The sequence below is a fragment of the Amblyomma mixtum genome, chromosome 4, assembly GCF_055824585.1.
Source record: "Amblyomma mixtum isolate Tamu chromosome 4, ASM5582458v1, whole genome shotgun sequence".
NCBI classification, from domain to species: Eukaryota; Metazoa; Arthropoda; class Arachnida; order Ixodida; family Ixodidae; genus Amblyomma; species Amblyomma mixtum.
The window spans coordinates 147,299,351-147,312,951 of record NC_143015.1 but is presented as its reverse complement, the minus strand read 5'-3'; the positions used below and the strand labels follow the sequence as shown (position 1 = coordinate 147,312,951).

Genomic DNA, 13,601 nt, shown 5'->3' with positions numbered 1-13,601 from the left:
GTCTTTATCTTTCATGATTACATACACAAAAATGTTTATGGAATAAAAAGAATACTTGGTACGACGAAGTATTGAAATTATTTCATCCTTATTGAATTACTGTCGTTGAACTACTTCATTCTTATCCTTGTTATGGGAAATTAGTTGTCTGAGCTATAAACAAAAGAAAGCTTTTTTCTCATGCTTGCCTTTTATGCGCAGATGAGCAAAGACCTGTCTGCGATGAACAAATGATAGCGAACTGCAAAGCAGAAGGAAAGTCATGCGTGGTTAAAGAAGGGCTCGCAATGTGCCAAGGTAAGCCATAATTTTGGCTGCTTTCCCGTTAGAACGTAAAATGTTGGACCCAGTACAATCTTTGACAATATTGATTCACAAATCGAAACATTTTTTTTTGTTTTTCTTGCCACCGGCCACAATTACTGAACCTCGGGTATGCCTTGCATGCAGATGATGAGCGACCAAGTTGCGATGAAGGAATTATCGCTCAGTGTAAAGCCCAAGGAAAGATATGTGACATTGAAAACGGAATTGCAATATGCAAAGGTGAGAAAGGAAATAGCTGTGTGCAAATGAGATGGAATGAAATTATTGACACTCACCACAACGTACGAGTCTTAAAGATAATGTCGTGTATGCCTGGTCATCTGCGATTCTTCAGTACATCGTGAACGCGGTATAGCGACCGTGCCTCGGAAAGAAGAATAGAAAAAAATTCAGGGGGCACTTTGACTGTCTAAAGTGGGTAGAGGCGGAAGCGTTTTCCGCACCACCTTCGCTGTTTCTGTGGCACCGGTGGCGTCACATATAATTGGGTACTAATTACTAAGTGATGACAAATCACTAATTAATGGTTAATTACTTATTAATGCCTGAATACTAATTAACTGCTAATTAATGACGCTGAAGCTTCGCCTTTAGGAGTGGAACGCGACAGCGCGTTGTAGCGCTGCCAGGGAGTCCACGGAACACAACCCGTTCAGCGCGATGCCTTGCCCTTTGAACGCAACGCTTTTTGAGGAAAAGAAATGGCGCAGTAATTCTCTGTCATCTCGGTGGACACCTGAACCACACCGTAGAGGAAGGGAGGAAGTGGGAGTGAAAGAAGATAGATAAAGAGGAGCCGTAATGAAGAAAATGAAAATTGTATTTGAGGAAAGGAAATTACGCAGTAACTGTCTCACAAAATTCAGGGGGGCACTTTTTGACCTAAAGTGTGGTCACTGATGCCCCTAAGAGTGGAACGCGACAGCGTCTTGCAACGCTACCAAGAAGTCCATAGAACGCCATCGCCCATTCGGTTCTACACCGCGCTCGTCAGTAAATTGTTTTTTGAGGAAAGGAAATGTATCTGTCTCTCATTTGTCGGTGGACACCTAAACCTCGCGGGAAGGGAATGAAGGAGGATGAGAGTGAGTGAAGACACCGTATTCACTAGACGCGCCTTTGTTCATTCCAAACCATCGAGCTGGCATGGCGGAGTGGATAGCATGCTCGTCTCTCACGCCGAAAACCGGGGTTCGATTCCTGAGCTCGACCAATTTCTTAATCGGTTTTATTTATTTATATGGCCTGACTAGTAAAGCTAATTAGGATAATTGGGTAATTAAGCAATTAACTAAGCTCAGTCCCACCTGATTGGAGCATCACTACACGATCCCTTCAATTGTTTGCATGCATGTTACTAGCCAAAGTACAATTGGCCCCGTTTGAAATTGGCGCACTGAGACGTCATGACCGTTTCGACCAACTGAAAAGCGTGACATTTCTGTCGACAACTGCTGCTTACAACGTGAGACATTAAAGGCTTTCGCCTTAATATTAAGGCGTTAATATGAGACATTAAAGGCTTTCGCCTTAATATTAAGGCGGAAGCCTTTAATGTCTCATCGTTGTAAGCAGCAGTTGTCGACAGAAAATGTCACGCTTTTCAATTGGTGGAAACGGTCGTGACGTCGCAGTGCGCGAATTTCAAACGGGGCCAATTGTACTTTGGCTAGTAACCCATGCAACCAATTGAAGGGATCATATAGTGATGCTCCAAGAGAGTGGGACTGAGCTTAGTTAATTGCTTAATTACCCAATTAGCCTAATTAACTTTTCTAGTCAGGCCATATAAATAAATAAAACCGAGTAAGAAATTGCTCGAACTTGGGAATCGAACCCCGGTCTTCGGAGTGCGAGACGAGCATGCTATCCACTCCGCCATGCCAGCTCGATGGTTTGGAATGAAGAAAGGCGCGTCTAGTGGATACGGTGTCTTCGCTCACTGCCATCCTCCTCCCTTCCCTTCCGGCGAGGTTTAGCTGTCCACCGAGATATGAGACAGAAATACATTTCCTTTCCTCAAAAACCAATTTACCGACGAGCGAGGCGTAGAACCGAATGGGCGATGGTGTTCTATGGACTCCCTGGCAGCGTTGCAAGACGCTGTCGCGTTCCACTCTTAGAGGCGAAGCTTAACATCGTAACCACACATCAGTGACCGCACTTTAGGTCAAAAAAGTGCCCCCCCCCCCCCCCTTAAATTTTGACGGGTGTCCAACGAGATATGGGAGACAGTTACTGCGTAATTTCCTTTCCTCAAATACAATTTTCATTTTCTTCATTACGGGCCATCTTTGTCTTTCTTCTTTCACTCCCACTTCCTCCCTTCCTCTACGGTGCGGTTCAGGTGGGCACCGATATGACAGAGAATTACTGCGCCATTTCCTTTCCTCAAAAAGCGTTGCGTTCAAACGACAAGGCATCGCGCCGAACGGGTGGTGGTGTTCCGTGGACTCTCTGGCAGCGCTATAACGCGCTGTCGCGTTCCACTTCTAAAGGCGAAGCTTAAGTGTCATTAATTCGCAGTTAATTAGTATTCAGGCAAAAATCAGTATTTAACCATTAATTACTGATTTGTCATCACTTAGTAATTAGTACTCAATTACATGGACACAACCAGTGCCACAGAAGCAGTCAAAGTGGTGCGGAAAACGCTTTCGCCTCTACGCACTTTAGACAGTCAAAGTGCCCCCTGAATTTTTCACTAAAAGAGAAATGTATAAAGTTATTCTTAAAGTTTTGATTTGCTTAGTTGAAAAGGTGTTTACAGTGCTCGCTTCTAAAAGTGCTATTAGTTTGATCATCGAATATAATGCTCGCGTTTGGGAACGCGTCGAGGACAATCTGCATGGCCACGATATGGATCAGCACAGTTCAGAGAGCGGGTTTATTTGTCAATCAAGTAGCCATTGCTCCTGCTTCTTCGGACGCGTCATTTACAACACCGCCGTGTTAGCTCTGCCCCTCGGCTTCAGCGCACTCTAAAAGCAGGCGAGAAACTTTAAAAGGATGAAACGGCGCGAAAAAATACAGACACACGAAGAAACGACACACACACGAGCGCTGACTCATCGCTGACTGTACTCGTGCCCCAGTGCCCTGATGACGTTGAAGATTATGACGACGATGATGAAACCCTCAGGCTTAATGGCACGTAAGCGCCCTCAGCGTCCTGATCTAGCCTTGCGCAGCGTGCTTCGTGCTACTTTCGTCGCCTCAGATTGGAGCGCGCTTCCCTATTATTACGTGAAATTCCCCGCACCTACAGTACGTGCCTGGCGCTAGCTTTGCCGTTACCTGCTGCGGAGTGCAGTCGAAAGAACGAAGCTTGGAACACCTCTCAAAGAAACGTCGTGCTGTGACTGAATGGCTGGGCACAAAGCAAAAGGCGCATATGTAATTTCCGATGTCAGTGCACGTTAAAGGTCCCCAGGATGTTGAAATTATTCCGGAGCCCGGCACTGCGGCACCTCTTTCTCGCTTCTTTAACTCCCAGCTTCCTCGTGTTCCCTACGGCGCGGCTGAGGTTTCCACTCAGAAGTGAGAGAGTTAGTGCGCCATTGCCAGTAGCAGCCGCCGCAGTAATGATAAAGTCGTCAGCACTGACATGGTACGTAAGTCGCTTTGCGGAAGGGACATGGATACGGCAGGAGCATGTATGCGGTAACATTTTATTTATTGATACTGCGATCTTTTACAAGACCTTCGCAGAAAGACAAAGAATGTATTTCAATGTCTTCGTCAAAATATGTAGCATTGTTTACTTTCAAGAAGAAAAATTTTCACGGCGCATTAATATGCGCATCTACTTTGTTCTGACGTCTTTGAAAGTGCTTTTGCTTAAATGCTTTACGTATTCTATTATCTTCATTATTGAGATAAAAAATATGTGTGAGATATGTCCGGAAATACAAAGAGGGAATCGTTTCTATTCATGAAGTGCAGATGCACAACGAGCCAGCTGCGACGAAGGAATGATAGCTAAATGCAAAGCCGAAGGAAAGGCATGTGACATTGTAGACGGGATGGCAACGTGCAAAGGTGAGCAGATAGTCATCGCCTTTACCCTCGCCCATGTAAAGGCCTCAAGAAGGCCGACGAGTGGCTCCTTCTCTGCCTTGTTACCAACACATTGCTGTGCCCGGCAGCAGAAAAAATCTTGACCACGCCCTTAACGGCAGCTGCTCGCACTGTAGAGCGGTGTCCTCGGACACCTATCACATGATGCTGGCCTGTCCCTCCAATTCGGATAATCTCCCCAACCTCAAACCAGCCCGTGAGGACTGGGAGGCCAGTCTGCTCGGCTGTCATGACTTACAGGCCCAACAAAGCTTAGTCGGGCGCGCCCGGGCGGCGGCCATCGTCAGTGGTGTTCCGAAAGAGGGAGCTCGACCTAGTGCTTCTATGTGCACGGTTCCTTACCGGCTGATCCAAGCATACCTCCTGTCGTTTTATAGCCTAGAATATGTTTTCACCACCTCAACCGCCGCCGCTGGTGTCCAGTTTAGTGAAATAAGATTGAAACGCTAAATCGAGTCATTGAATCTTAGAACACGCTTAAGGATTGCTCTAGTGTCATAGCCAGTTTGGAACAATTTGATTTTGTGAAGCTCTAAGTACTAAGAAAAAAAAATATTTGTTATGCTTTGCGACCAGATGAACGACGACCAAGCTGCGAAGAAGGAATGATAGCAAAATGTAAAACAGAAGGAAAGGCATGTGACATTGTTGACGGGATGGCAATGTGCAAGGGTGAGTTGGGCTCCCGTTTAGGGCAGCAGGATTGAATTGAAATACACCGGTTGATTGTATTTCAGAAGACTTTTTATGATTACTGAAGCGTCATAAGTTATTTGTATTATTTATGTTTCTCAGGCCTTTAGTGGCAAGCGCATGAAATGTGTTATTTTTTGCGACCAGATGACCGACGACCAAGCTGCGACGAAGGAAAGATAGCAAAATGTAAAGCAGAAGGAAAGGCATGTGACATTGTTGATGGGATGGCAATGTGCAAGGGTGAGTTGGGCTCCCGTTTAGGGCAGCAGGATTGAATTGAAATACACCGGTTGATTGTATTTCAGAATACTTTTTATGATTACTGAAGCGTCATAGGTTATTTCCATCATTTCGGTTTCTCAGGCCTTTAGTGGCAAGCGCATGAAATGTGTTATTTTTTGCGACCAGATGACCGACGACCAAGCTGCGACGAAGGAATGATAGCAAAATGCAAAGCAGAAGGAAAGGCATGTGACATTGTTGACGGGATGGCAATGTGCAAAGGTGAGTCGGCTTCCAGTTTAGGGCCCCAGGGTTGAAATGAAATACCTCGATTGATTGTATTTCAGAACACGTTTTATGATTACTGAAACGTCATAAGTTATTTGTATTATTTAGGTTTCTCAGGCTTTTAGTGGCAAGCGCATGAAATGTGTTATTTTTTGCGACCAGATGACCGACGACCAAGCTGCGACGAAAGAATGATAGCAAAGTGCAAAGCAGAAGGAAATGCATGTGTCATTGTTGATGGGATGGCAATGTGCAAAGGTGAGTCGGGCTCCAGTTTAGGGCAGCAGGACTGAAATGAAATACATCGACTAATTGTATTTCAGAACACTTTTTATGATGACCGTAGCGCCTGAGTTATTTGTATTATTTCGGTTTGTCGGGCCTTTAGTGGCAAGCGTATGAAATATGTCATTCTTTGCGACCAGATGACCGACGACCAAGCTGCGACGAAGGAATGATAGCAAAGTGCAAAGCAGAAGGAAAGGCATGTGACATTGTTGATGGGATGGCAATGTGCAAAGGTGAGTCGGGCTCCAGTTTAGGGCAGCAGGACTGAAATGAAATACATCGACTAATTATGACCGTAGCGTCTGAGTTATTTGTATTATTTCGGTTTGTCAGGCCTTTAGTGGCAAGCGTATGAAATATGTCATTCTTTGCGACCAGATGACCGACGACCAAGCTGCGACGAAGGAATGATAGCAAAGTGCAAAGCAGAAGGAAAGGCATGTGACATTGTTGATGGGATGGCAATGTGCAAAGGTGAGTCGGGCTCCAGTTTAGAGCAGCAGGACTGAAATGAAATACATCGACTAATTGTATTTCAGAACACTTTTTATGATGACCGTAGCGTCTGAGTTATTCGTATTATTTCGGTTTGTCAGGCCTTTAGTGGCAAGCGTATGAAATATGTCATTCTTTGCGACCAGATGACCGACGACCAAACTGCGACGAAGGAATGATAGCAAAGTGCAAAGCAGAAGGAAAGGCATGTGACATTGTTGATGGGATGGCAATGTGCAAAGGTGAGTCGGGCTCCAGTTTAGGGCAGCAGGACTGAAATGAAATACATCGACTAATTGTATTTCAGAACACTTTTTATGATGACCGTAGCGTCTGAGTTATTTGTATTGTTTCGGTTTGTCAGGCCTTTAGTGGCAAGCGTATGAAATGTGTCGTTTTTTGCGACCAGATGACCGACGACCAAGCTGCGACGAAGGAATGATAGCAAAATGCAAAGCAGAAGGAAAGGCATGTGACATTGTTGATGGGATGGCAATGTGCAAAGGTGAGTCGGGCTCCAGTTTAGGGCAGCAGGACTGAAATGAAATGCATCGACTAATTGTATTTCAGAACACTTTTTATGATGACCGTAGCGTCTGAGTTATTTGTATTCTTTCGGTTTGTCAGGCCTTTAGTGGCAAGCGTATGAAATATGTCATTCTTTGCGACCAGATGACCGACGACCAAGCTGCGACGAAGGAATGATAGCAAAGTGCAAAGCAGAAGGAAAGGCATGTGACATTGTTGATGGGATGGCAATGTGCAAAGGTGAGTCGGGCTCCAGTTTAGGGCAGCAGGACTGAAATGAAATACATCGACTAATTGTATTTCAGAACACTTTTTGTGATGACCGTAGCGTCTGAGTTATTTGTATTATTTCGGTTTGTCAGGCCTTTAGTGGCAAGCGTATGAAATGTGTCATTTTTTGCGACCAGATGACCGACGACCAAGCTGCGACGAAGGAATGATAGCAAAATGCAAAGCAGAAGGAAAGGCATGTGACATTGTTGACGGGATGGCAATGTGCAAAGGTGAACAGGGCTCCCGTTTAGTGCAGCAGAATTGAAATGAAATACCTCGATTGATTGCAGTTGAGAGCACTTTTTATGATTACTGTAGCATCATAAGTTATTCGTATTATTTCGGTTTGTCAGATATTTAGTGGCAAGCGTAACGAATATGTCGTTCTTTGTGACCAGGTGAACGACCACCAAGCTGCGACGAAGAAATGATAGCAAAATGCAAAACAGAAGGAAAGGCGTGTGACATTGCTGACGGGATGGCAATTTGCAAAGGTGAGTAGCTATCCAGTGTAGTTTAAGTTTCTGGGTGTTTAACGTCCTAAAGCGAGTTTAGGCTATGAAGGGCGGCGTTGTGAAGGGCTCTGCAAATTTTGACCCCCTGGGGTTCTTCAACGTAAACTGAGACCACGCAGTACACGGCTGTCTAAATTTCATTTCCATCGAAATTCCACCGCCGTGGTCGTGATCCAAACCGCGTCTTTCAGGTCAGCAGCCGAGCGCCACCATGCAGTAGTGTAGTTAAAAGCGTTCGTCCTCTACTAAAGTGTTACAGAGAGTTGATAGGGGAAGGCACCATTGGCCCTTTCCCCTCACAATACGAGGTGGAGCTCGTATTCCTGGACGCCACAGGCAAGCAACGCCACCCGTGTCCGTTGAACCAATGCCTTTTGGGTCTTGAGGTGTTGACAGCCAAGCGGGGCCACCTCCCAGTCCTCTGTGGTGGAGTTCGGGTTTGGGAGGATAGATAGGTTTGATTGGCACGTTCGAACCATTAGCCACCTCCTCATTGAAATTGCACGCGCCATCAAAGGATATGTTGAAATGCTTAAGCACCGCCAGGCACAGTACAGCGTTAGTTAGCCAGTACACTGTTAGTCATTGTGCTAAGAGTACACAGTACACTGTGTTTGCCAGCACACTAGTTTTCCACTAGAGCAGAAAACTGCTGGACTGGTTGTCAGCGGTGACCTCAGAGGGTCGCTTATGCTCTTCTGACCTATCGCATTCATCTGCAGGTGATGAACGGCCGAGCTGCGACGAAGGAATGATAGCAAAATGTAAAGCCGAAGGAAAGGCATGTGACATTGTTGACGGGATGGCAATGTGTAGAGGTGAGTCGGGCTAGCGTTTTTGGATAGTTGGATTTAAGTGAAATAAATCAATTTCGTGCAAATAACAACACCTTTGAACATTATGCATTGTATATTCTTAATTTTGTAACATTTTATGATGTCATGCGTCTTGTGGTAAGCATAAAATATTTGTTTTTCTTTGTGAGCAAATGAAGCACGGCAGAGCTGCGCCAAAGGAATGATTATGCTGTAGTAATTAAGTTATAGGAATAGTGACAATTGCGAGAAAATGATGCTTCCTATCCTTGATGTGCAGAAGATTAAAAGACCCGGATGCGGTAAAGAGCTGAAAGAAATGTGAAATGAACAGGAAAGCATAGGTGATGTTCTAGATGAATTGTCGAATAAATATTGTCCAGTGGCGTTACAACCAAACTATTTGCATTCAGAAGTTTCTACAGCAGGTTAATTGACTGCTTTTGAATATTCTCCAAGAATTCTTCTTTTGTTTTGCGGCGTCCAAATTGGTGGTCATATGGGCGTGAATATATTTTTTGAAAACGCCAATATTAATGGAAACATTTTTGTCATTTCTGAAAATGGTAGCGGCGTGTTTTCATGAGAAGAGGAACATTTTTTAGTACTTCTTTGACAGCTGTGATTTGTTAGATATGCTTCAACGATAAAAAAATTGTTTAGCGATAGAGTCGTAAAAATTTTCTTCAAGCGCCATGTTTGGTAATCATTTTTGTGAATGTATACATCGAGTCTACTATAGTGAAAGAAATGCTGCAACCAACCTTGTAATCTCTCTTCTCGCATGTGTTTAGGTCCGGACCAGCCCAGTTGCCATGAACTAATGATCGCAAAGTGCAAAGAAGATGGCAAGAAATGCGAGATTGAAGGCGGGGTCGCAATTTGCAAAGGTATACAAAACAGCGTTTGAGAGGCTTTTGTTCAACAATACAATCAGAAAAATTTGGTCGAAGCATCATGTTTTCTAAGCATATATATGAATGTATAAGTCGAGTCTGCCAATGTGAAAGTACGAGAACTTGTAATCTCTCTTTTCGCATGAATTCAGGTTCAGACCAGCCTGGTTGCAATGAAGAAATGATCGCAATGTGCAATGAAGATGGAAAGAGATGCGAGATTGAAGGCGGGGTCGCAATTTGCAAAGGTATACAAAACAGCGTTTGAGATATTTTTGTTCAACAATACAACCAGAAAAATTTGCTCGAAGCATAATGTTTTCTAAACATATATATGAATGTATAAATCGAGTCTGCCAAAGTGAAAGAGCTATTAGACCTTGTAATCCCTTTTCGCACAAATTCAGGTCCAGAACAGCCTGGTTGCCATGAAGAAATGATCGCAAAGTGCAAAGAAGATGGCAAGAGATGCGAGATTGAAGGCGGGGTCGCAATTTGCAAAGGTGCACAAAGCAGCGTTTGAGATACTTTTTTTCAACAATACATTCAGAAAAATTGGCTTTCGAGCGGCAAGTTTTCTAATTATACTGCGAACTTATAAATCGAGTTTGGCAAAGTGAGAAAAGTAGTAGACGTTGTATACTCTCTTTTTGAACGAATTCAGGTCCAGAAGAGCCTGGTTGCCATGAAGAAATGATCGCAAAGTGCAAAGCAGACGGCAAGAGATGCGAGATTGAAGGCGGGGTAGCAATTTGCAAAGGTACATAAATCAGCTATTCAGGTGCTTTGTTCAATGATACATCACAAATATTTGCCTGAGGAGGCATGTGTTCTAATCATATATGTGGTGTATAAATCGAGCCTGCCAAAATCAAATACATACTCCAACCTTGTAATCTCTCCTGTCGAATGTATTCAGGTCCAGAACAGCCTGGTTGCCATGAAGAAATGATCGCAAAGTGCAAAGAAGATGGCAAGATATGCGAGATTGAAGGCGGGGTCGCAATTTGCAAAGGTATGCAAAAGAGCGTTTCAAATACTTTTGTTCAACAATACAATAAGAAAGATTTGCTTGAAGCATCATGTTTTCTAATCATTTTGTGAACATATAAATCGAGCCTGCCAAAGTGAAAGAAATACTAGACCTTGTAATTTCTTTTCGCTCGAATTCAGGTCCAGAAGAGCCTGGTTGTCATGAAGAAATGATCGCAAAGTGCAAAGAAGATGGCAAGAGATGCGAGATTGAAGGCGGGGTCGCAATTTGCAAAGGTACACAAAACAGCGTTTGAGATACTTTTTTTCAACAATACATTCAGAAAAATTGGCTTTCGAGCGGCAAGTTTTCTAATTATACTGCGAACTTATAAATCGAGTTTGGCAAAGTGAGAAAAGTAGTAGACGTTGTATACTCTCTTTTTGAACGAATTCAGGTCCAGAAGAGCCTGGTTGCCATGAAGAAATGATTGCAAAGTGCAAAGCAGACGGCAAGAGATGCGAGATTGAAGGCGGGGTAGCAATTTGCAAAGGTACACAAATCAGCTATTCAGATGCTTTGTTCAATGATACATCACAAATATTTGCTTGAGGAAGCATGTGCTCTAATCATATATGTGATGTATAAATCGAGCCTGCCAAAATCAAATACATACTCCAACCTTGTAATTTCTCCTGTCGAATGTATTCAGGTCAGGACCAGCATGATTGCCATGAAGAAATGATCGCAAAGTGCAAAGAAGATGGCAAGAGATGCGAGATTGAAGGCGGGGTCGCAATTTGCAAAGGTATACAAAACAGCGTTTGAGATATTTTTGTTCAACAATACAACCAGAAAAATTTGCTCGAAGCATAATATTTTCTAAACATATATATAAATGTATAAATCGAGTCTGCCAAAGTGAAAGAGCTATTAGACCTTGTAATTTCTTTTCGCTCGAATTCATGTCCAGAAGAGCCTGGTTGTCATGAAGAAATGATCGCAAAGTGCAAAGAAGATGGCAAGATATGCGAGATTGAAGGCGGGGTCGCAATTTGCAAAGGTACACAAAACAGCGTTTGAGATACTTTTTTTCAACAATACATTCAGAAAAATTGGCTTTCGAGCGGCAAGTTTTCTAATTATACTGCGAACTTATAAATCGAGTTTGGCAAAGTGAAAAAAGTAGTAGACGTTGTATACTCGCTTTCTGAACGAATTCAGGTCCAGAAGAGCCTGGTTGCCATGAAGAAATGATTGCAAAGTGCAAAGCAGACGGCAAGAGATGCGAGATTGAAGGCGGGGTAGCAATTTGCAAAGGTACACAAATCAGCTATTCAGATGCTTTGTTCAATGATACATCACAAATATTTGCTTGAGGAGGCATGTGTTGTAATCATATATGTTATGTATAAATCGAGCCTGCCAAAATCAAATACATACTCCAACCTTGTAATCTCTCCTGTCGAATGTATTCAGGTCAGGACCAGCCTGATTGCCATGAAGAAATGATCGCAAAGTGCAAAGAAGATGGCAAGAGATGCGAGATAGAAGGCGGGGTCGCGATTTGCAAAGGTACACAAAACAGCGTTTGAGATACTTTTGTTCAACAACAAAATCCGAAAAATTTGCTTGGAGTGGCAAGTTTTCTAATCACACTGTGAACGTATAAATCGAGTGTGGCAAAGTGGAAGAAGTACTACACCTTGTAATCATTCTTTTTGCACGAATTCAGGTCCAGGCCAGCCTGGTTGCCATGAAGAAATGATCTCAAAGTGCAAAGAAGATGGCAAGAGATGCGAGATAGAAGGCGGGGTCGCAATTTGCAAAGGTACACAAAACAGCGTTTGAGATACTTTTGTTCAATAACACAATCAGAAAAATTCGCTTGGAGCGGCAAGTTTTCTAATCATACTGTGAACGTATAAATCGAGTCTGGCAAAGTTAAAGAAGTACTACACCTTATCTTTATTTTTGCACGAATTCAGGTCCAGACCAGCCTGGTTGCCATGACGAAATGATTGCAAAGTGCAAAGCAGACGGCAAGAGATGCGAGATTGAAGGCAGGGTCGCAATTTGCAAACGTACACAAAACAGCTTCCGAGCTACATTTGTTCAACAATACAATTAGAAATATTTGCTTGAATCATCATGTTTTCTAATCATACATATGAATTTATATATCGTCGGCTGAAGTGAGTGAAATACTGTACGTTGTAGTATCTCTTCTCGCACGTATTCAGTTCCGGGCCAACCTGCCTGCCACAAAGAAATGATCGCAAAGTGCAAATTAGTCGGCAAGAGATGCGAGATTGAAGGCGGGGTCACCATTTGCAAAGGTATAGGAGAGAACATTTGAGTTGCTTTCGTTCAACAATGCAATCACAGAAATTTTCTCAAAGCGGGATGTTTTGTATTCATTTATATGGTTGCAGAAATGAAGTGCCAATGTGAAAGAAAGAATTTAACTTTGGAATCTGTCTTCTCGCACGTATTCAGGTCCAGACCAGCGTGGCTGCAATGAAGAAATGGTCGCAATGTGCAAAGCAGATGGCAAGAGATGCGAGATTGAAGGCGGGGTTGCAATGTGCAAAGGTATAAAAAGACCGTTCGAGAGACTTTTTTTTTAATGCCATAAGGAAAGTTTGCTCGAAGGGTCTTGCTTTATATTCAAGAATATAGATATAAGGAATTGGGTTTGCCTATGTGAAGAAACATTGAAGACTAGTATTCTCCTTTTTTCACACGTATTCAGGTGCAGACCAGTCAGGCTGCAATGAAGAAATGATCGTAACGTGCTAAATAGACTGCCAGTTTTAGAAAATCTAATTGGAGATATCAACAACATTATTGAAAGCGAGGAGAAATGGTTTACAAGTGCTATCATTTGGATCGCTCATGTCGTGGCGCCGAACATGTAATATTCTCTGAAGAAATGATCGCAAAATAGAATTCGGAAATAAAATTAAAGTTTCGGTTTGATGGTTTTTTGACCGTTTCACAGCGACTCGAGTTTCGGGGGTGCTGTAGTGGAGGGCTTCGGATAATTTCGATGGCCTGGGGATCTTTATCATAAACTGACATCACAAAGTATAAAAAGGGGTCTTGCATAGGAAATGACTGGTAAGTGCGGGACAAAACTGCAGAATTGAATGTTCAACAAATCTTTGCGCGGCTCTATGTAGTGCGGTACATAAATTTGTCA

General features: G+C 43.2%; 2 protein-coding genes across 12 annotated transcripts in view; both read left to right on the top strand.

Annotated features, from left to right (window-relative positions):
• Positions 1-466: 466 nt before the first annotated feature.
• On the top strand, positions 467-5,906 carry LOC149348676 (uncharacterized). The gene is made up of 6 exons (XM_089541822.1): positions 467-546; positions 4,273-4,368; positions 4,984-5,079; positions 5,248-5,343; positions 5,512-5,607; positions 5,776-5,906. The coding sequence occupies exons 2-6, from the start codon at positions 4,302-4,304 to the stop codon at positions 5,904-5,906; spliced, it is 486 nt and encodes a 161-aa protein (XP_089397948.1). The 5' UTR covers positions 467-546; positions 4,273-4,301.
• A 136-nt stretch (positions 5,907-6,042) lies between these two features.
• LOC149348674 (uncharacterized) overlaps positions 6,043-13,601 on the top strand; it is a 60,421-nt gene continuing 52,862 nt past the window's right edge. For 6 of the 11 annotated variants that reach the window (XM_089588246.1, XM_089588242.1, XM_089588249.1 and 3 more), the window contains exons 1-19: positions 6,043-6,134; positions 6,280-6,375; positions 6,543-6,638; positions 6,806-6,901; positions 7,069-7,164; positions 7,332-7,427; positions 7,596-7,691; positions 8,435-8,530; positions 9,322-9,417; positions 9,576-9,671; positions 9,831-9,926; positions 10,088-10,183; positions 10,343-10,438; positions 10,597-10,692; positions 10,854-10,949; positions 11,109-11,204; positions 11,621-11,716; positions 11,876-11,971; positions 12,896-12,991. In XM_089588246.1, coding sequence (XP_089444372.1) covers positions 6,068-6,134; positions 6,280-6,375; positions 6,543-6,638; positions 6,806-6,901; positions 7,069-7,164; positions 7,332-7,427; positions 7,596-7,691; positions 8,435-8,530; positions 9,322-9,417; positions 9,576-9,671; positions 9,831-9,926; positions 10,088-10,183; positions 10,343-10,438; positions 10,597-10,692; positions 10,854-10,949; positions 11,109-11,204; positions 11,621-11,716; positions 11,876-11,971; positions 12,896-12,991 — 1,795 coding nt within the window. In that variant the 5' untranslated portion in view covers positions 6,043-6,067. The remainder of the gene's footprint in view (positions 6,135-6,279; positions 6,376-6,542; positions 6,639-6,805; positions 6,902-7,068; positions 7,165-7,331; positions 7,428-7,595; positions 7,692-8,434; positions 8,531-9,321; positions 9,418-9,575; positions 9,672-9,830; positions 9,927-10,087; positions 10,184-10,342; positions 10,439-10,596; positions 10,693-10,853; positions 10,950-11,108; positions 11,205-11,620; positions 11,717-11,875; positions 11,972-12,895; positions 12,992-13,601) is intronic. The other 5 variants (XM_089588245.1, XM_089588243.1, XM_089588244.1 and 2 more) reach the window with 5 other exon arrangements.

Excerpts from the sequence above, each read along its gene's own strand:
- LOC149348676 (XM_089541822.1), top strand. The coding sequence starts at position 4,302 with ATGATAGCTAAATGCAAAGCCGAAGGAAAGGCATGTGACATTGTAGAC. Across the intron at positions 5,080-5,247 it reads CGGGATGGCAATGTGCAAGG|ATGACCGACGACCAAGCTGC; the intron begins GTGAGTTGGGCT and ends TTTTGCGACCAG. Across the intron at positions 5,608-5,775 it reads CGGGATGGCAATGTGCAAAG|ATGACCGACGACCAAGCTGC; the intron begins GTGAGTCGGCTT and ends TTTTGCGACCAG.